The sequence below is a fragment of the Leguminivora glycinivorella genome, chromosome 22 (genome assembly GCF_023078275.1).
Source record: "Leguminivora glycinivorella isolate SPB_JAAS2020 chromosome 22, LegGlyc_1.1, whole genome shotgun sequence".
Taxonomy (NCBI): Eukaryota; Metazoa; Arthropoda; class Insecta; order Lepidoptera; family Tortricidae; genus Leguminivora; species Leguminivora glycinivorella.
The window spans coordinates 5,393,435-5,416,666 of NC_062992.1; the positions used below are offsets into that span (position 1 = coordinate 5,393,435).

General features: G+C 38.7%; 1 protein-coding gene across 1 annotated transcript; it reads right to left on the bottom strand.

Annotated features, from left to right (window-relative positions):
- Window positions 1-18,100: 18,100 nt before the first annotated feature.
- Window positions 18,101-22,268, bottom strand: LOC125238079. The gene is made up of 4 exons (XM_048145369.1): window positions 21,519-22,268; window positions 20,876-20,981; window positions 19,072-19,122; window positions 18,101-18,270 (listed from the first exon to the last, which is right to left on the bottom strand). The coding sequence occupies exons 1-4, from the start codon at window positions 22,266-22,268 to the stop codon at window positions 18,101-18,103; spliced, it is 1,077 nt and encodes a 358-aa protein (XP_048001326.1).
- Between the last annotated feature and the right edge of the window lie 964 nt (window positions 22,269-23,232).

The window sequence follows — 23,232 nt, forward strand, 5'->3', positions numbered from 1 at the left end:
TTAAGCCTAAAAGGCCCATACATTTTTGTCAGTCCAGTATTATCTCGTTCTTGGTTTAAACCAAGGACGATTATAAAGGACCAGCAGAGTCCATACTAAATACCGTACCCCGTTGGCAGCCGTAAATCTATGTCACTAGATGTCACTAAGAGTGTCATTTGACTAAAAATGTCGTTTTTTTTAAATACGCACGCGGTAGTTCAACGGCATTACAAGTGATACAGTGAAAAGTATATAGATGACGCTAGGGGCCCGTGTCATGTTTCAGTCCCTGTTTACAACGCAAGCCATCGTTCTTATTTTGAATTATGACAATCATGCAAAAGAGTACCATACTGTCAAATTTTCTATCTCTTTCATTTTGAGCGTGGCGTCAATGATTAGTAATATTACATTCAATATATTTAAAATTTAGATTTTAATGAGGCCATTTCGAACGGTGTTTATGATAGATATCATGTTGACAATCAATCTCCTGACCGTCTCGCTCATATAGGTAGTTTCAACTCAGTTGAGGCCACGCACACTATAACACTGTCATGTAAAGACAACGAGATTTTGAAATTAGTGTTCTTACCGTGTACCGACTGCAGATTCAACAGTGAATTGCAAGAAAGACCAAAAAGTTTCTATTAACTATTTTGTTAAGAATTACGTCTATAGAATAATTTTCAAACAAAGCAGAAAATAAAATATCTCGTATGTGATTAATTAATTGTCAGATTATGATTGTAATATTAATCGTAGAAATCAAAGATATTTTATTAGATTGCCTTATTTTATCATCGTAGCTGTTAAAATGGTGTTTACCTATTTTTAACCGACTTCAAAAAAGGAGGAGGTTCTCAATTCGACTGAATGTTTTTTTTTTTTTTTTTTTGTATGTATGTTACTCGATATCTCCGAGAATCGTAGACCGATTTTCAAAATTTTTTTTTTTGATCGAACGGGTATAACCCCGAGATGGTCCCATTGGCACCAAGTCGTAGTCTGATGATGGGATCTTGGAGAAATCGAGGGAACTTTTCAAATGTTATAGGCACATGTAATGTTTTTTGTGTATTTTTCAAAGGGTTTACTGACGATTCGCCAAAAAACGTTTCCCAAAGTTTCACATCCCAAACTATTATTCCCAAATTATCATTTCCCAAATAAACGTTTGGCAAAACAACTTATTGCAAATTGACATTTAGCAAAACTTTTTTTGGCAAGTATTTGTTTCCCAAAATATTTACTTGGTCAAATTTCATTTTACCAAATATTATTTAGTCAAAGGTATTGTTAGGCAAAATTTCCATTTCCCAATATATTGTAATTAAATGGCGCACTAGAAATTTGTTTTTGTCCAAGATTTGTGTGATATAATGTTTACCTATATCGTACTTTTTTTCCTCCTGCTGCAAATGTCAAGGATGACATTTTCACCTTCATGTCCGGATACATTTTATTAAAAAGAAACCTTATTTTTTCAAGACCATTATGTTCTATTAATTTTTAATTACTTTAAAAAGCCATTTCCAGTTTGCTCACTGTCAACCTAACACGCTCCTCCTCGCTTCGCTCGTCGTCGCACCTAAACTGACCCTGTCGCACACAAGTTTTCCGTTACAATACTAATAAAATTATTACATTACATTTATGCCTTGTAATATTTATTGTCAAACGTGGTTTTGCATGGTGTAATTTGTAGAAACATTTTTTGACAAAAAAATAGTTGACAAAATAATTTTGTCCAGTAATTAATTTGACAAAAATAAAGTTGAGCAAACTTTTCTTGTCCAACTGAAGCCTTGGGAATAAAACTGAAATTATCATTTGATAATTATAAGTTAAATGTGGCAAAAAAATCTTCGGTAAATTAAATGAATCCCGTAGAAATGAAAATGCAAATGCCTAAATATTTTCGAAATTTGCGATGTGAAATTTTGACCAAACATGGTTTTGGGATATAAGTTTTGCCATTAAAAACGTTTGCGAAATAAAGTTTTGTCTAAATAAAATTTGACTAAGTAAAATTGTGCCAAATGATAATTTGACCAAACAAATTCATTGCGAAACATATCTTTGCCAAACAATACTTTGGGAAATGAAACTATTGCGATATGATTATTGGGAAATGAAATTTGACGAAACGTTTTTTGGCGAAACGGCAGGACACCTTTTCAAAGGTGCACCAGTATTTGCGCCTGATGGTAATAATTTTATGTGGCTGAGCTGATGATGGAAGGTCAACTCCTCAATGGTTAGGAGTTAAAGGACAATTCTTTCACTACTGTACATATATTCGGACTGATACATATAATATCACTAGGAACCACTAAAAATCAACAAATAAATTAACTTTTTAACAAAAAATAAAACCGCCTCCAAAAAAAAAGCGTGTTACAAAACACGGAGAAACTAAAAAGCCAAAAATAATAAACCTTCGAATTCAGATTTCTTATCGGATTGCAATAATCTAAACATCCAAATTATAAACAAATCAATTATTTTTGGAGTCGGGACCAGCCTGCGTATGGTTGGGTAGGGCAAACAGGAAATAGCAAGGCGACGAACAGGTCTGGTACCGACTACAAATAGTTATTTGTTATACAAGGGGGCAAAGTTGTATTTTAACTTCGAGTGTGGAATTGAAAAACGAGCAAGTGAAAGGATTCTATAGTTGAACCACGAGCGAAGCGAGTGGTTCGAGAATAGAATCCTGAACTTGCGAGTTTTTTAACACACGAGAAGTAAAATACATTTGCACCCGAGTGTAACACAAAACTTTTCCCCTTACTATAGCGAGGAAACTACAACGCAAAAAATGCGTTTATCACTGCTTCCAGTATTTCCACAGGTGGTAAATCATCTTTATTACTAGATTCACCTACTTTTATCAATTTTAAAGCAGTCAATTTGATTTTATTCAAGGTCAAATTACTTTACTCACTAGTGGATAAAATGCGTTTTTACCCGCTGGTATTAAAGGACAAAACACGTGTTTCCGAGCTAGTGAGGGGAAAAATAATTGATTTGTTTATAATTTGGATGTTTAGATTATTGCAATCCGATAAGAAATCTGAATTCGAAGGTTTATTATTTTTGGCTTTTTAGTTTCTCCGTGTTTTGTAACACGCTTTTTTTTTTTGGAGGCGGTTTTATTTTTTGTTATTTCATTACTTATTAGCAGACATAGAAGTCGCAGTAGCAATAACGTCAATTAACATAGGGACATCCTTCCGATACAAAATATATCGATAGCTGAATAATTATTTGGAAGTGAAATTTCATATGAGCTATAAAGTTCACCGGATAATACCATTACTGCTTTTAATACCATTAATGATAAGTCTATCAATAAATAATAATGTTTTTCAAAAATATATTAATAGTTTTTTTACATTCACTCACTCATTTCATTCATTCATTTTTTTGCAATCAGTACATTCAGTACTAATCTTCATTTAGCTGTGTGTGTTATCATTCACTTCAACCTCCGTGGAATTACCTATACCAATCCTATCCTATATTTGAACGAGTGCGACCGAAACAGTTGAGTATTATTGAAGATTTTTGAATGTCTAAAATCTTATTGGTAGTTGTCGAAAACCCGCTTTTTCCAGAAAGTGTTGGCGCGACGTCAAGTGGGTGATAGGACTGATAGGCGTACGAGCAAGTACGCGTTGGATGCGCAGCGGTTTTTACGCGTACTTACGGTGACACACAATCGAAAAAGGTCGTCGAGCCATAAGTACGCATACCTGCTCGTATCGTACGTTTATCACCCACTTCAGACTGCGTTTCGATCGGCGTTTAGCGACAATGATTATCAGCTCGGCTTCATGGCTTTACGAACCTTAGCTCGGACCATCGAATATGAAACTTATAAACTTCTTTATACACAAGGGTATAAAGAAGTTTATAACCAGGTGCTCCATGACACCATTGCACCAATCTGTCGCCAGCACCACTACACTTCAACGGCCAAGTCACACAACATCCATACTAATATTATAAATGGGAAAGTGTGTGTGTCTGTTTGTTTGTCCATCTTTTACGGCAAAACGGAGCGACGTATTGACGTGATTTTTTAAGTGGAGATAGTTGAAGGGATGGAAAGTGACATAGGCTACTTTTTGTCTCTTTTTATATCCCCCCACTTCCTTAGAATGGAGGATGGAAGTTTGTGGAGAGATTTTCGAATTTAACGCGAGCGAAGCCGCGGGCAAAGGCTAGTTAACTATAATAATAAAGAAATCGCAGTAAGGAACTTTATGTAGATTTCATTACTTTTTAGAGATAAACAAGCAGCTCCATCGAGACGGCTATTTTTTACAGAATGTTTTTGGTGGGATATACATAGGCATTGTCTTAGTCCGTTTTCACATTATCCGATCCGATATCGGATGTCGGAAGGATTTAAATGGAAAAAATCCAAGATAGCGCCTGTAATGTATGGGGTATCAGTCCTACATCCGATATCGGATCGGATAATGTGAAAACGCATTTAGTCTCATTAATTATTACTTATGTCAGAGTTTCACTTATTATTTCCTTTTATTCATTTATTATCTCAGTTTAGGTTTATACGAGTACCAAACGAGTAGTATACGAGTAGAAAATATATTACCAAAACAATACAAACTATCATTAATTTATTATAAAAACGTAATCCAAAGTGCCACCCCTGGCGGCCTAACTATCCGCGTTGTGTCCAAGACGAAGCCTGACCGACGAAGCTAGCAAGTCTCTCTACATGTTAGCTGAAATACTGTCAAACCATTCACTGTGATTACTCAGATTATTATAAGCAAAATGATCTTCGAATGAACTTTCTGGACAATTGAGATGCATGGGCGCAGTCGAAACCAGCTCGCCCCTTCAGCCGTGTCCCGTTGAAAATCGGAAAGATTCTTTTCCTTAGCACATTTAATGTTTACAAATTGGATTCGCCTTCTGTCACCTAAACTGGTAATTTTATGTATGAGGTCATTGGTCATACAATTATTAATTTATACAGTTATTAATTCTGTATCTCTACTCGCATTGCTGCTGCGATTCTAAAATATTTAATATCCATATATTATGAATATTCAATAAATCATACAATGACATTTGTGATGTGACATGGATGTCAGATGTCACTGGATGTCACATCTGTTGGCACAATTATTGCGTTTTGTTGAACGTATTTGAGCTCAACATATAGGTTTATTATCACTAAGTATATTATATTAATGAACAACGAAACGGATGTGACATTTTCCTAGTCCACCAACGTCATCTAGTCATTTTATTTGGCAATAGTTAGACAACATGCGAACAAACTTAGCCAGCGAAGCGATCACAACTACGTCGAGGCCGACCAAAAAATATAATTTGTAAAAATTATGTTTTGAGCCAATATTTTGATATTAAAATAAAGTTTTTTGATAGTTATTCATAGTACTTATAATATAAAAACAAGTAAACATATGTGTGAAAATATGTTTTTTTCCACTCCCGGGTTACGAAACAACGCCATCTAGTTTTAAAGCAAAAACTAAGCTTTTTTCAGGGGTACGCTTTTTTGTATGGGCTATATCAGTCTAGTATTAAATGGTCCTTGGTTTAAACTATCCGCCAGACGAGATTGCCCCCTAAACCTTATAACTAAGACATACATGAGTGTGTCGTAGCACTGTCAATAGCATGTCTTTTTTAAACAAAACCAAAATCATGTCCAAGACAATAAAAATTGGCCTCGAACCAAATTTTTTTTTTTAAATTTTCGGCTATATTTCCGAGCTCATATAACCCGGCAACCTTCAAATCAAGAGTGAACAGGCATCTTCTGGGCGAGCTCACTCCATCGTAGGCCACGTCTTTGCCTTTGGCTAGTCTGTGGTCAAGAGTAAGCCCATTTATAAAAAAAAAAAAAAAGTATAAATATCTGCTGAAACAACATTTTTAGTGGGACATAAAATTTTAAGGGTCATTCAGTCAATCAGGTAATTACTCATCTCTTTTCGAAGGGCGTACCTACATCGATTCATTTCAGGGCATTTTAAATTACCAGACAGAGTCTTTTATTACAATGTGTTTCTGATCTTTCAAGCGCGGATCCAGCTTTATGCCCAGGGGGGGGGGGTCACGTGGTAAAGGCCCGGGGCACCAGGGGGGTCACGTGGTCTATTTGTATGGCCAACTTAGTCTCCAGGGGGGTCATGACCCCCATGACCCCCCCCCTGGATCCGCGCATGTGATCTTTTAGCATAGGTACGTTACTCGATAGAGACATCGCGCAAAATCTATGTAGGTAATTACAGAAAAACATATTGAAACAATAGCGTGGACAGTCCGACTCTCACTTGACCAGACATTAAGATGGCTACAGGCAGTGTAAATCAGTCAATGTTGCTTTTTGACTAAAACCTAAAACACCCCGTGCCGGGTAAAATGGCCACAACAAAAAAAAAACATTTCTTTGAGAAATCGCGTGTCAAAGTTTTGACACAAATGTTTGTGCAACAATTAAATACATAGCTCTAATTAAACTCAAAAAGTTTTTCAAAATTTGTGCATGACAGCCAAAATTCGAAAATAATTATAATAATGATTATAACGGGATATTTGGATTTGTTGCCGTATTGCAGGACAGAAGTTGACACATCGATCCCAGCGCGCCCTCACGAACGGCAAAGAGGATGGAACGCCGGAGTGGGTTTAGTGGGTAGGGCCAAGTTTCCCCCCTCTCGACAGGGGAGGGGAAAGAAACGGCGAGTCCCACACATCGTGCGTAACAGCATTCCCGCTTCGTCAAAAAAAAGAAAAAAGGACAGAAGTTGACTATTTTTGTAAAGATGTGTCCAAAAGAACTTTTAAGGAGACTCCTTCTTGTCGTTATTTGAATGAATCTGAACCCGAACATGCCAGAATCTCAAAAATCTAAAAAAAATTGTGTGTCCATTAGGAGACACGGGACGAAAAGATACCATATTGTCAGTTGTCGATTAGGTTGATTTAAAATGTGTGCAAAAATTTTGTGTAAATGTCGCCTTAGAAATATGTGGAAATATCGCTTTTTCTACTTGTCGACTGTAAGCTGTCAATTAGGACACCACAGACTAAACTATAAGTGCTAACTTTTCAGTGTTGGATACTCTATGACAGTTCCGACTCAATTATAATAAGCTCATTATAGTTGACTTTAGTTAACTGTAATAATTTTAAAAATAGAACTTCATACAATTTCTATACTGATTTGAGATACCTGGCAAATTTTCCTGCATCTGAAACACATTTTTTTTATCTGTCGCGTTATCGGCCAATCAGAGACGGTTATTACAAACAATTGGTTGCTAGGTAATTCGATGTTGATACAACGGTGAACGACTCTATCAACACTAATTTTAACTTGCATGAATGATGATATTTCCGTCCATTGATGATGAAGATGATGACTCGTAGAAAAAGTATTCTATACAATAGTGATGTAATTAAGCTTTTCACTCTCGTACCGTACTATTAGGCCACTCAGCAAGCTTCGTGGCCTAAACATGGTACTCGACTGAAAAGCTTTGTATTATATCACGATTGTATAAAATACTATTATTGATAACCGACAATAACCGTTTCGATTAAAAACGTCACAATTGTCTTGTTTATACTTCGACTTAGCCACGTAAATAATTTTAATAGCCATAAAGTTTAATAGGCCGTCAAATGTTAAATCAAGGTCTCGATGAGTCGTTTGTCCCACATTCCTGTTTGGGAGCGAGGTCCTTCAAAAATACCCACTTCAGAATAAGGTCACAAAAACAACACTTATTGGTTTCGCGAACTCAATTGTACTGATTCAGTTTAGTCTTAAAGGAAAATTTATTAATACTTATTCTGGAAGCTAAATAAGTTCACCTTGTAGAACGTAACGAGCAAAACTTATTCAAATTGCAATGGTAGGTAACGGTAGATAGCTATCTAAAGTTAAGATTATTGTGTTTGCATTATAATTAATCTAAAATGCAGTGGAGTGGACTAGAAATTAGCTTTAAAATATTAAACAAACCGGAGCGTGTTGCCAGTCTCTCGCCTACGTCACAATTTAACCCATTCCCACAGTCGACTTCTACGACACCCACGGGACGGGAAGAAAGGGGGTGGTGAAATTCTTAACAGTCACTGAGATTATCCGCGGACGGACGGACGGACAGACAGACATGGCGAAACTATAAGGGTTCCTAGTTGACTGCGGAACCCTAATAAGGTAGTTTCATAGATAGATCTTAAGGAGGCCACTGGCTATCAGTTCGCCGGGCGATATCGACATGTCAGTAGACAACAAAAAGTGACATCCCAAATAACGGCACAGATCCGCATCCACCATGCCGCTCCAGCGATACTACAGCATTTGGCAGGTCATTTTCCTGCTTGGAGGCCTAGCCGAAGTGACAGCCGCTGACGCTACGTGGCGATCAAAACGCAGGCTTTGTCGCGCCACTACAGAAGAGCGGTAGGGAGGGCTAGCTATACGAAACGCTTACGAAGCGTAAGTGACGTTGTCTAGGAACACAGACTGGACATGGACTTTTCACATTGCGATCCTCATCCATCCTTTCGAGATGACCTAACCAACGGAGTCTGTGAGCTTTAGTCTGCCCCATGATAAAGTTTAGTTAAGTAGGTCTTCAATGTCACTAGACTTACATTGACCGGGATATAGACCGTGATTACCTTTTTGATTTTTGTCAAGCTCCCGATATTTCGACGCAATTGCATGCATCATGATCACGGAAAGCTGAAGAAGGCGTGTGGATGTCAAAGTTGTGTAGTAAATATCGGGAGCTCGAAAAAATCAAAAAGGTAATCACGGTCTATATCCCGATCAATATAAGTCTAATGAAAATAACCGTGAATCATTCAAAACTCTTATATCCGTAATTACTAAATAAGAGTATGTGATCTTTAAGCCTCCCCCATGATGTTGGGTTCAGCCACTAGGTCTTCAATTTCACTATTCCTAAGGACTTCAGCTTCCATCCGGTCGGATATATTCCATTAAAATATCAAAGAACCTTCGGCTCCATCCGCGCATGTTTACAAAAGGTCCGGAATGCCCAAGTTTCCGTGATGGGATTTAGCTAATCATACACACACAGATTTGTCCGCCGGGCAAGCTTCAGATCTGATCCGCGATTAGCCATACACACGTACGGATTTGCCCGCCGGGCAAGCCTTGGATCTGATCTGCGACTTCGGCGACGGGCATCAGTTAACGAGCGCAACTGAGGTGTGATCCAGTGGGCACATCCGATACTACACACGTCACACGCGCGGGTAGCCGGCGGATGAGTTTGGCCCGTGCCTGATCCGTTGGTTTTGAGCACGGGCAGCGGACAGGTAGATACCCGTCCGCAGACCCGTCCGGGTACCCGGCGGGCAGATCCGTGTCTATTTCTCGCCACACACGGACGGATGTGCCCGCCGGGCACATCTGCCGGGCAGATCCGTAAGTGTATGGCTAGCTAATGAGGAATTTGGCTTCCCTTTGAAAACATCCGTAATACTCATATTCGTCAGAAAACCCGTCGGAATGCAAAACAAACTAATTGAGATCTCGAGAAATACCCGGCACTTTGTTTACGCTCTCGAAATATATAAACAATAGTCGTTGATGGAATAATTCTGAATGGTTATAATTATAATGTACGCAGTTGAGAAGCTTTTATTACTATTGTTTGTTTTTAAATTTTCTTGATAAGTATTTATTTGTTAAAGGCTTACAGGGCAATGTCTTTTACAACTCTAAAGTTATTTTAGTTATCTTTTATTTGTATCAGTTCGTAGTTTTTAGGGTTTCGTAGTCAACTAGGAACCCTTATAGTTTCGCCATGTCTGTCGGGAGTGTTCTTAGCCATGTTTTATGATAATCGGTCTACTATGTCGCAGTCGGGGGTTTTTTCAAAATTTTATTTTTTTCTCGAACAAACAATTCATATTTATTGCTCTTCATATGCATCCGATTTCACCACGATAAAAATACCGATACATTGGTAGCACACCTTCATAACTGCCCGCTGAGGCAAGTGCTATATTTAGCGAAGCCGCATTTTAATCCGTTTGTAAACACCTGAAATAAACCGAACAACAGCGACAGAAATAGCCTTTAGGTGACCTAAACTTGCTGACGCAGCACTTAGTCCGGTTTTAGCATATCCCATACAACCATTTCAGTCGCAAAATCTTCAAATCAGTAACTAACTGTCAAATGTGACATAACGCGTGGTAACGTCGTGCAAACAATGCGACCGTATTGATACAATAACAAAATGTAGTCGTCGTGTGCACTCGTTACGGTAACAAAATGTGTACGAATTTGTGGCTGTCAATGTCACTGTCAGAATGACTATTAACGACACTTTATTAGTCGACGTTTGCACACATAACGGTAACAACCACTGCTTTCGGTCACGCGTGTACGCTGCGACCATTTTGCGACCGTTTGTCGACCGTTTGGTGACCGTTTGGCGACTGTTTTTTTACATGGAATATTACCGTCTTAATCCATATTTTAACAACTTGATTGGTTTTCTAGGCATTATTTTTATTATTTCAGTATAGTATATGCACCGGAGCACTAAAACTTCACCAATCAATATACATAACACGCAAACACCGAGTAGTCAATAATATTATTACTGGTTAAACTGAGGTAAATTGATGGCGCGTTGATAAATTTAGACTTATTTTATGAAATCACTCGAGCAATTTAATTGGCCATGGTAATTAGCCCACATTATATTACAAATGCAAACAATATTTGTCTTGAACAAATTCTTACGCCATTACATTTTAATGTCAAATGATTTTATTTCTTTTTTACTTTGACGTCTCTGACAGTCGCCATTTGAAAAGAATGAAATGAACGAATGATTTTGGGAAAGTAGTCGCCAAACGGTAACAATGTGTGCACGCGTAGTGCACACTTCTGTCACTTTTGTGACCATTTGTGCCTGTTACCAATCGTCCCCATTTGGGTCGCCGCCACTAAACGTCGACCGTACTGCGACTAAGCATTGAGACCCGAAGACCTGTGTGTACACAAAATAGGAGGATTTGCGTAGGAACGGCGACCGATTATGGTTATATGGGATGCATACTCATATGCGTAGGGTCATTGAGGGTAAATATCAGATAACCTAACCCCAAAATTAAAATTTTGAAAAAACATGGCTAAGAACACTCCCGACTTACTCAGCTTTCAGACAAAAACGAAATCCAAATCGGTTCATCCGTTCGGGAGCTACGATGCCACAGACAGACACACACACAGACAGACAGACAAAAAGACAGATAGACAGACAGACAGACAGACACACACACACAGACAGACACGTCAAACTTATAACGACGGGGTCGTTTTTGCGTCGGGGGTTAAAAACACTAAAGACCTTAAAATTATTTTAGGGTGAAGTCGTCACATCTAAATATCAGCATGGAACCGCATTTTATGTATGAGAAATCGCTCATTAGTACCTATGAAGGCGCTTACGCATCGAAGCTGAAAGCATGTGTTCGCACTTTCGCAGTGATGTGCAAGTTGCGGAAACTTTCCAAAAAAATCTTAAATTTCATAAAAAATTCACGAAACTTTCACGAAAAATAATGGGAATTTAAGTTCATGAAATGGATAGTTTCCATCCATACAATTGTCCATACAAAGTATGGAAAGTTTCCGAAGTTTTCCTATGTGAAAATTTCAGAATTTTTTAAACTTTCCGTCGACAGGTCGACACATCAGTACGAGTAGTTCGGAAGTTCATACATATGACAACCCTTAGAAAACTTTTAAGCAGGTATTATTTACGATGTAACATGAGGAAACGTCTCCTACTGATTAGGTACATAAGGTATTTATTAAAATATTAACATAATTATTGTTTTCTGACTCAAAAATGTGTCACATTTTTCCCAGTACCATCGGCTTAGCTGGCATTGACTTGAAATTCAACGGAGCATTTTTACTTTAACGCCTGCCGGATTCGAATAGCAACTATCTGGTCGTAGACATTTGTGTGAATTGTGGGATTGAGATATAGGAACTTATGTCGTAAGTAAGATGCCAATATTTCTTGTAACACAGAATATATAATAGAACAAATACAGAAGGCTTACGTAAAATGCCAATATTTCTTGTAGCACAGATTATGCCGCCATTTTATAGTTATTTGTAAAAACTGCGTTTATCACTGCTTCCAGTAGTTTCACAGGTGGTAAATCATCTTTATTACTAGATTCAACTACTTTTATTAATTTTAAAGCAGTTAATTTGACTTTATTCATGGTCAAATTACTTTACTCACTAGTGGATAAAATGCGTTTTTATTCACTGGTATTAAAGGACAAAACACGTGTTTCCGAGCTAGTGAGGGGAAAAATTTTTACCTACTATTACCATTTAGTCTCTTTTCTCTGCTATTAAACGGACCGCACGAGAGCAGCCGACATGTAGTCAACCAATTGGAACCATAGGCTACTCTACAACCATGTCAAAATGACAAGCCATAGGAGATTTCTTACAACCTAATTAATAACGTCACTATGACATAGTTCTACCTACAGTAGCCTAGGTAGTAGAGGAGATATAGCCTTGGGGGTCATAATAATTACCACAGAACCGAAGTTTGGTTTTTTTAGTTCTTTGTGTGTGTCTTTTTGACATACTAAAAATATAGTAAAATATATTTATGCAAAATGCGTTTTTTCGACCGCCAAAAGTTGTATGAAAAATTACTATGGAAAAAAATCCTAAAATTTAAAAATCGTCTCTGGTATCAACTTATGGGGAATTAGGCGGCAATTTTTTTTTATAGCGTTGATGTTTAGCAAAAATATAAATATTTTTCACTATTTTGGTAAAATAAAAAATGATAAAAATCATAAATTTGATGAAAGGAAGTAATTAAAACATAAATTTCAGCAATGTAATTTTTTTCATATGTCCCACACCATGGTAAATACGGGTACGATCCGCCTGGTGATTAGCAGTTACGGTAGCCTATGACGCCTGCCAATCTAGAGCCTCCACATGCGCGTTGCTGGCCCTTTAGGGTACCTTTCCACTAGAGATGCGCAACGTGATACTGTTTGATATCCACCAATCATGTTCACTGTTCACAAAGCGTAGCGCTAGTAGGAACGGGTTCGACTAAGCTGATTGTGGATATCAGAAGCATCCATAACACATCTCTGGTGGAAAGGCACCCTTAACAGTCCTCAGCTAGCTCGCAGGATAACGCGCGTCCGCGGGAGAAAAATCCTTCTATTGGGTAACCGTATTTACCATGAACTTGTATTTTGGTGAGGTTCAATATAAGTATATAAATTGTCGCATCCCATAAAAAAACTGTCGATAAAGCATTATATCGAACACGAGAGAAAACCAAAACCTAATAATCATCGGTTTTTCTAGTCATAAATCTGCGCATCCACACACCCTGGACCCGTATATGGTCGCACACTGCGGCTTCTTCTTCTTCAACCTAGCGTTTTCCCGGCCTAGCGCCAGGGTCCGCTTTCCTACTCAGTCTTCTCCACTTTGCCCGGTCTTCAGCATACTTAGACGTGAGATTGTTCTCTTGTATGTCCGCTCCCACGACGTCCAGCCAGCGCTTCTTTGGGCTACCGGGGCCGCGTGACTTAGAGCCTTGGACAGCGAGATTAAGGCATCTGTTTTCGATGTAGGCTTAGGAGGATTTTTCTCCCGCGGACGCGCGTTATCCTGCGAGCTAGCTGAGGACTGTTAAGGGTGCCTTTCCACCAGAGATGTGTTATGGATATCAGAAGCATCCATAACACATCTCTGGTGGAAAGGCACCCTTAACAGTCCTCAGCTAGCTCGCAGGATAACGCGCGTCCGCGGGAGAAAAATCCTCCTAAGCCTACATCGAAAACAGATGCCTTAATCTCGCTGTCCAAGGCTCTAAGTCACGCGGCCCCGGTAGCCCAAAGAAGCGCTGGCTGGACGTCGTGGGAGCGGACATACAAGAGAACAATCTCACGTCTAAGTATGCTGAAGACCGGGCAAAATGCGAGCTAGCTGAGGACTGTTAAGGGTGCCTTTCCACCAGAGATGTGTTATGGATGCTTCTGATATCCACAATCAGCTTAGTCGAACCCGTTCCTACTAGCGCTACGCTTTGTGAACAGTGAACATGATTGGTGGATATCAAACACTATCACGTTGCGCATCTCTAGTGGAAAGGTACCCTAAAGGGCCAGCAACGCGCATGTGGAGGCTCTAGATTGGCAGGCGTCATAGGCTACCGTAACTGTTAATCACCAGGCGGATCGTACCCGTATTTACCATGGTGTGGGACATATGAAAAAAATTACATTGCTGAAATTTATGTTTTAATTACTTCCTTTCATCAAATTTATGATTTTTATCATTTTTTATTTTACCAAAATAGTGAAAAATATTTATATTTTTGCTAAACATCAACGCTATAAAAAATTTGCCGCCTAATTCCCCATAAGTTGATACCAGAGACGATTTTTAAAAATTAGGATTTTTTTTCCATAGTAATTTTTCATACAACTTTTGGCGGTCGAAAAAACGCATTTTGCATAAATATATTTTACTATATTTTTAGTATGTCAAAAAGACACACACAAAGAACTTAAAAAACCAAACTTCGGTTCTGTGGGAATTATTATGACCCCCCCCCATACAAATTCTCATTCCACTACTCTACTAAGGGTTCCAATTGGCTGACTATACGTGTAGTGCGGCGGTAGAATCGCGGAGTGAGCCGCCCCTGGTTGTGGTTTGAATTTTTTTTTCACTTTCTGCTAAATGAATTCATCATGGCACAATTTCCATTACATCAATATTATAACTTACCTATAGCCAGTTGGTCACTAAAAATTAATATGTGGGTGTGCAAGGGAAAACGTCCCATTTTTTTGTCGATTGGTATAAAGCCGCTTGGTCAGTTTATTTACATAAATATACAAATAAATCTCGCCTTAATGGTAACCGAACAAAGTGGGACGTTTTACTAAACACACTCACATATAATTTTCATAAAGTTGGAGAGAGATTACACGGTACTGATTGAAAATCGAGTAGGTAGAGCTGTCTCTTTCAGTATATAAATTATGCTTTATGAAAAAGTACCTATAGGGAATCACACAAGGTTAATTAGATCTTGCTTCCGACGATATTTTATTCCATATTCCATGTCTGTGGTTTAGAGAGAAAAGACACAGTCGCAATGTAGTATTTTATGCAACAGGCGTTTAAAGGAGGTCAAAAAAGACGAGTGGCGTGGGTAACAACTTCAGACGAAGCCTAAAATTGTTATTAAGACGCCACGATTATTTTTTGACACAGTTAAACGCCGATGCATACAATACTTTTTTTACGACCATACTCTTAGTTTTTAATAGTTTTCTTGAATAACTTTCGTGAAATTCACACTGTTTCCCGTATTTTGACGCAAAGGTTTGCACTGTCAGCTCAGCTGCCCAAAGCCTTCCCGCGCACGCGCGCAGCATCGTTATGACAATGCGTTGCCATGGTTACAGAGCCAAACAATGCGTTTTCACTTTTTCAGTTTTTTCGATACTGCGTGCATGCGCGGAAAGCCGGCGGACGCTGGCTTTGGGGAATAGACTTTTATGTAGGGTTTTAAAGATCTATGCACAACCCTGTAAATGACGAATAACAGTTCAGGAGTAGACATAAATGTCTACTCCTGAATGTGTGTGTGTGTAGTGTTAATAAATTAACACTACAGAAATGCGAACTACAGTAGCACGACGGTATAAACGACGGTAAAAATAAACTGCTGCGGGAAGGAGCTATGGATGCGGCGACTGCTGTTCAGATGTCTTCGCGCGCGTCGAAGTTCACCGTGGAAGACATCTGTGTAGCGAAGAAAGTGTTGTGTGAGTTCCTTGGAATAGCCGGCACCTATGTACCTCACCGAAGAGGAGACGAAACTGGGAAGAAGAGCCTGGAGGACATAATGAAGATCCTCAAAGACTTCAACGACCGGATTCCGGAGTTTGTGGCGACGGATATCTCCAACATTTCGTCGTACAATCCGGACAACGTCGACGTCAGATGCTTGTTTAAGGAAATCGTGGCCCTAAGAACAAGTTTAGCCGAAATGAATACGAAGTTTGAAGCTAGCCTAATTACTATTTCTGAGTTACGTGAAGAAATAAAATGTTTGCGAATTGCCCCAACTCAGACAGCGGCTTCAAATTTCAAGTCTGATAATCGACCTGCTGACAAGTCGGTTTGTTTGCCTGTTGCCGGCGCAGTAAAATGTGTCGCACGCGCCGATCCGCCGCCCGCGCGCCCCCCGCGCGTCCGGCCGCCACATGTCCCAACGAACTCGCGTCAGCGTGCATATGCTGACGTTGTCGGTGAGTCCGTCGCAACGAACCGGGTAAATGCACCTGTAAAGGTATCACGGGCTCCTATTGTGGAAAAGTCTGCCCGCACGAATGTGGATGAGGAGGGATTCACATTGGTGCAAAAGAAGAGCAAGGCGCGCAGGGCGCCTCGTAAGACTATGTGTGGCAATGCGGAACCAGTGAATTCAGGTCTACGGATTTCTACGCCGAGTAGGGCGCTCTACGTGTCGCGCTTGCACTACTCCGCCGGGGCTGATGAGGTGGTGGAGTACGTTCGCCAGAAGACTGGCTACACGCTGAGAGTGTTCCAGCTACAGTCGCGCCACTACGTGCACTTCAGTTCGTTTGTGTTGCGAGTGCCGCGGCCGCTGCAGGACACCATCGCGAGTGCAGTCTTCTGGCCGAAGGGCGTGGTGTTTCGGCGGTTCCGGGGCAACCTGCCGAACCCTACGCCGTGTCAGACGACGCAACGGAGCCACGCTGTTACGTCGTCGCCTAAATAGAATATTGTTTTTTTTTTTTTTTTGTCTGATGTTTACCTACTGTTTTATGTGCTATACCTATTGTTTTTATTTTTTAGTTTCACAGTGCTTTGGTTTTACTGTTATGCTGTGTAACTTATTTGAATAATAAATAAATAAATATGTAACGAGTACGGTCAGCATGTGAAGTAGTGTCGCCGCGCTGACTGACACCAGGTTGAAAGGCCGCATCATCCGTCTCGCTCCCACGCATGCGCCGAAACGTTGCGCGTTCTTGGAGAAACAATGCCTGATACTCAATATTCATACAGAAGATGTAATATAGTAGCATAAAATGTATTCATTTATAGTATTTTATGCAACAGGCGTTTAAAGGAGGTCAAAAAAGACGAGTGGCGTGGGTAACAATTTGAGGCGAAGCCGAAAATTGTTATTAAGACGCCACGAGTATTTTTTGACTCAGTTAAACACCGTTGCATACAATACTTTTTCTACGACCATGCACTTAGTTTTTAATAGTTTTCTTGAACAACTTTCGTGAAATTCACACTGTTTCCTGTATTTTGACGCGTCGGCCTTCCCTCTGTTCCTGCCTCACCCTGTCGCTCGCACTCCCCCGCGCCGCCGCCGCCGCCAGCCCCCGGTCCCCCGCGACCGCGTTATATCCCTTAAAGGCTTCCTAATAATGCTTTAAGAGCTATATCGTATGCGTGGGTGCGCGGGGCGCCGGGCGGGGGCGGGCATCTTTTATGTAGGGTTTTAACGATCTATGCAAGACACTGTAAATGACGAATAACAACACGGGAGTAGAAAAAAACTTATGTTGATAATAATGCTCTTAGACACTATTCAAACATATTTAAAACCTACTTATTTGTATAAGACGTATAGTTAGATACTAGTGAAACAATGCAGTCATAAGTTGTAAAAACTCTTCAATCTCTTTATGACCGGTATGTGACGTCATCATTTCCCCACTTTATATTACGAAAATCGGTAGATATATGACTGACCAAGTGACTACTTGGTCACTAAAAATTCATATAATTAGCATAACGTTGGAAAGAAACAGTTGCTATATTTGTCTCTTTTAGTATATTATGGAATGCTAGAGTGTGTACAGGCTGACAGAAAAGGTTAATTAATTTTGCTTTATACCTTCAGCCTACTTTATTCCATGTCTATGATTCTTAGAGTAACGACACAGTCGCAATAATTTATTAACACTACAGAAATGCGAACTGCAGTAGCACGACAGTATATGTAACGAGTACGGTCAGCATGTGAAGCGGTGTCGCCGCGCCGACGGACACCAGGTTGAAAGGGCGCATCATCCGTCTCGCTCCCACGCATGCGCCGAAACGTTGCACGTTCTTGGAGAGACGGTGGGCTGATACTGAAAAGGCAAAATTCATGTACTTACTATGTAGTTTAGCTATAAATACCGCGGGCCAGGCGAAAATTTCGTCAATTATGGCGTCCCGCTTAGTATTTTGTAGAGATGTAGTACGAAAAGGGTTTCCTTCGAGTGATAAAACGATCGAGCGAACGAACGAGCGAGTGATGAGTGAGTGCGATAGGGACGGCCAGATGTTTTATCATTTATCGTGCCGTGCGACCATGCTTGCCTGCCTGATGTAGAGAGTGGTTAATGAATAGGTCGGCGAGGTGAGCTATTTTCCTTCTAGTTTGACATAACTTGACATGTCTGACGTCATATTCGTCACTGCAATGCAATGTCACAGTTTCGTTTTCTTTCAACCCCTTATTTGCCAAGAGTGGCACTGAAGCTTTAGTAGTTTCATGTGTTCTGCCTACCCCTTTACGGGATACAGGCGTGATTGTATGTATGTATGTATATTCGTATAAAAATTGCTCACCCCCGCCGACCTATGAATAAAGAAGCATAGTTTGGCGCTTTTCGGGCTAAGGAATGGGCCCCGAATGGCCACCCCATGGAATTATAAGCGTCCCTTATTATACTTAAGAGTTAACCTCTTGTCGAAGTAGTAGCTTATCCTGTGCGAGCTCTTTGACTCTTTGATATGACCCATTGACCCCTTTTGAGCATAACGCCATCATCAGACTTACCAAGGCATCCCTCATCACACCGTACGACCGAGCAGGCAGTTTCCACATCAGCCACGGTCAAATAGAAATTTTGACAGGCCACGCATAAGAGACTGATCAGGGTTACCGACTTCAATATCCATATGAAGGTTACCAAGAGGCTGGTTATAGAGGTGGCCTGAAACGCAATAGATACAATACAATGCAATACACTACACTACACTACACTACATTACACTACACAACACAACAATACAATACTCTTTTCATCGCATTTGCTGTTTAAAGGTCTCATTGCGTCTACGTGTAGGTACAGAAGAGTAATGTACTATTTTATTCCCAAGGGAATAATGGATTTACTTTTAAAAATTAATACAATCCGTACAATACTTCAGGCAAAGGATGTTTCAATCAGCCAAGGATTTTTTTTGCACAACTGAAATTTGACTATTAAGCTATAAAAAAATATTATACGGTATGAAAAATGCATTTTATTTATGTTTTACTATTATTTCAGTGTGTTTTACATTTATTTTGTAAATTTCACGTAGATAAATCGTTATAAATAATTTGCAATCTGGCAGGAAATTGTGACGGCCATCTCGATTGCGCTTGACCACGTTGCCATAGCAACGAGCAGTACCTACAACACCGCCATTCATTGAAGATTTTGCCTTATGATTTTTTTTTCTCTGTGTTTTCCTCTCAAATGTGATGAAAAATATTGTGTGTAACTCAGGAGGTAAGGATTTTGTAAACTCGTGTCTATAACTCTCTCCAGCCTGCGGCTGTCGCGAGTTAAAACACTCGTCGACAAAATCCCCCTTACCTCCCTTGTTGCACAATATACTTTTATTTCACACCTCACAGTAAAGTTTACAATGCACAATAAACAAAAATAATTACACAACTAACTAACTAGATAATATGTAGTATAAAACTGGATAAAAGCTAAAAAAATAACAGGTAAGCATACAAGGTGTGATAATTATAGCCGACAATATTTTCTGGACAATGGGCTTGTTGTGTAAAAAAGTAAACCTTAAGTTTAAGCATATATCTTAGATACTACATTGATTAGGTTCGAATACACAAAAATAGTTTTAAAATTCTAAGGCTAGAGTCGATCGCAAATTCGTACACAATTTTTTTTTAAGTATATACAAGCTGTTATTTTTCTATGACTTAGAATTTGAAAGCTAAATTAAAGCAAAAAAACACAGTCTTATCGAAGTTTCATCATTTTCTTGATAAGTATTCTTTATTAAACTTATATTGACTGGATATAGACCGTAACTACCTTTTTGATTTTTGTCGATCTCCCGATATTTGAACGCAGTTGCATGCATCATGAATATCATGATCACGGAAAACCATCATCATGATCGTCGAAATATCGGGAGCTCGACAAAAATCAAAAAGGTAATCACGGTTTTTATCCCGGTCAATATCATCATCCCGGTCATTCAAAGTATTCTTTACTTGTGGAAACAAAATTACAGTGATAAAAGCTTATACTAAAACCAGCCAAAAACATTTTTTTTTATAATTTATACTTCTGCGTTTTCTGTGGAACTTTTGGCGACATCTATAATAAGTTGGATATATATTAGAGGATGACCAAATCCTTCCACCATTAGCAGCAATATCTGGAAGTAAAAATATTATTATGTATTTCCACAACAACCATTCGGAAATATGAGAATACGGATTTACTTTTTAGAGATATTTTCTTAAACTTATACAATTTTAATCGGACATTATTTTATTGTCATAAACATTTTGTTGTATTGTCATTAAATTTACACAAAAATTAAACATTAAATTAAACATAAACACACATACATATATCAGCCTTAACATCTAAAATTTCCCTTACAAACTAAACTATCAAATAAAATCTCCCAAATCTGATCCCTGCGGAAGAGTACCCATAATGCTGGCCACATTTCCCCGCTGGATGGCAATGCCAATCCTCTGCCCCAGGAATGAACCAGCCCTAGGATCCCTGGTGGTGTCGAGCCTTTTCTTCAAATCCTTGAACAAAGTTCGCGCATCCTGACACCAAGGCCCTAAGGTCTCCACTGCAAACGCCGCAAATACGTGGCTACTCAAAAGACCAGCATATTTGCGGTGCTTCAGTACTTCAGCCGTTGCCGCTGCCCCGCCCGGCCTTAAAGAAGTAGAGGCCAAATGGGACGGCGCCAAGGTATCCACGCAGGTTGCATATGCGGCCGTCCCATTCGCCAGACAATAGCAGCCACATCGGACATTTGATATAATGAATTTGAATGACCAAAGTAACAATGAGTTCGAAATGCTTATTTTAGTTTTTTTTTTAGAAATTTGGATGAAGGAGTAATTTAAAAGAACTCTTTGAATGTTATAACAACTACAACATAAAACTTTGTAACTTATAACCTAGTTTTATTTTTTATTTTATTTTCTTTATTAAGGAAAACAAACAGCATTATATAATACATATGTAAATCGTACATTTAGGTGGATCATAAGCCAATCAAGTTTCCACTAATAGGTAACACTTATGTGTAAAAGTATGCACTAGTTACTTACAGACATTCCAAAAACATTGTGGCACAGTTTAAAAGCTCCAATGATATTTGAATAAGCGTTCAAAAGTTGTTTTTCTTCATAACTGACATCCTTTAAGTATTTAACAAGCTGTTTGTGATTTGTCGTAGAACAAGTTTTCAGAAAATCATTCAATTTTTTTTTCCAAAGTAGTAACTCATATTCCAAAAATTTTACAACCCGTATAGCGACAATAACATTTACGTCGAAATATAACAAAGCCATATCATACATTAAATGTGATACTCGATATATGTCCAAGATTGTATAGCATAAATTGTATGAGAAATATACTATAAAAACACCAGCAACAAAGATCAAGTTACTCATTTGAAAAATTTTCAACCCTTTTTCATTACCGAGTACTCTGTAAGCTTTCTGCATTTTAATAATCAGTTGCACATTTTTGCCTTTAAATATTATATTAGTGGCGAACATCAATAGACTATAGACAGTGTAGAACACTGCATCGGCAAAGAAAAATATATTTACAATATCAGTTATTTGACCATCGCCAGGGACGAAACTATTCATAAATACATATCCCACATTTGCAAAGATCATTAGAAAAACACCTAATGACCAAATCGAATTCTCTCGCATACTGTTTGGACTGATCAATGTTTCTGTAATACGGAATTTTGGTTGAAAGTAGATTAATTCCAAAATATTCAAAGGTTTTAGCATCATTTGGAAATCTTTGTCTATTACGTTGTCTTTGTCAACTAACATTTTTTTTTTATTGAGAATAATAAAAGTACTGAAAGTACAACAAAATTATAGTCAAATTTGTGACCGACTGGTATCAAGCAGTAGCACTCATAAACGAGTTTAAAATAATTATCAATATTCTGATTGGCTAGACTGTTCTACACGTGTTAGTAAATTAACAAGCGATGACAAGAAATGACAACAGTCTGGCCTGATGATGATTAATTAATTAATTAATACGACGATATGAAATGTTGTTATAAGTGACTTTCAATATAAATTAGTTCGAAGATTCAAAGCGCAATATGGACAAATTGTATTTTTGATAAGAGTAAGATAACACGGCGATGGGAAGATTTTTCAGATATAATCTTAAAAAGCTGGAAACAACCATAACAACTCTATCATAAAATAATACTAGTAAAGCCTGACAAGATTTTATTTGACCCTGAAAGAGTGTCGCTACAAACCGCTTTCATATGGCAATAATGTGCCGACGTCATACGTATTGGGGACAGCGTGTACTGGTTACCCGTTAATATTTGTAGAAAATTAAAACATGGTTTTAGAGAATCAAAATTTAAAAAGCAAGGTTTTAAGACTCGCTACTTCTTTCCGCACAGCCTAAAATCCATGAATCTTGTGCCTTTATCGAAGTCATCGATGTTTATTTTCTTTTTTCGTGGGACCTTGTTCTGTACTGGTGGCAGTTATGGAACGGCCTCCTTATTTCTATACATATTTTTCACGGCAGAGCTACAGACACCTTAAATTAGAACAAAAAATATATTAGGCTAAACGCGAAACCAACAAATTAATACAGGAGAACCGCACTATAAACTGTCAGTCCCGGACTTGTCAATAACCAATTTCAGAACATTGGTATCGAAATGCTGTCGAATCCTTCATCCTTTTTTGTTGTAAGTAATTTATCACGTTTAGTATAATTATTTTCACTTTTAATCATATTATTTTGGACAAAATT

Bases quoted from the DNA above. Each gene is read 5' to 3' on its own strand.
- LOC125238079 (XM_048145369.1), bottom strand. From the start codon at position 22,268: ATGTTAGTTGACAAAGACAACGTAATAGACAAAGATTTCCAAATGATG. The intron at 19,123-20,875 runs GTACTCTTCCGC...ATTGCGTTTCAG, and splicing joins AAATGTGGCCAGCATTATGG to GCCACCTCTATAACCAGCCT. The intron at 18,271-19,071 runs GTAACCCTGATC...TTGCCTTTTCAG, and splicing joins TCATATGGATATTGAAGTCG to TATCAGCCCACCGTCTCTCC.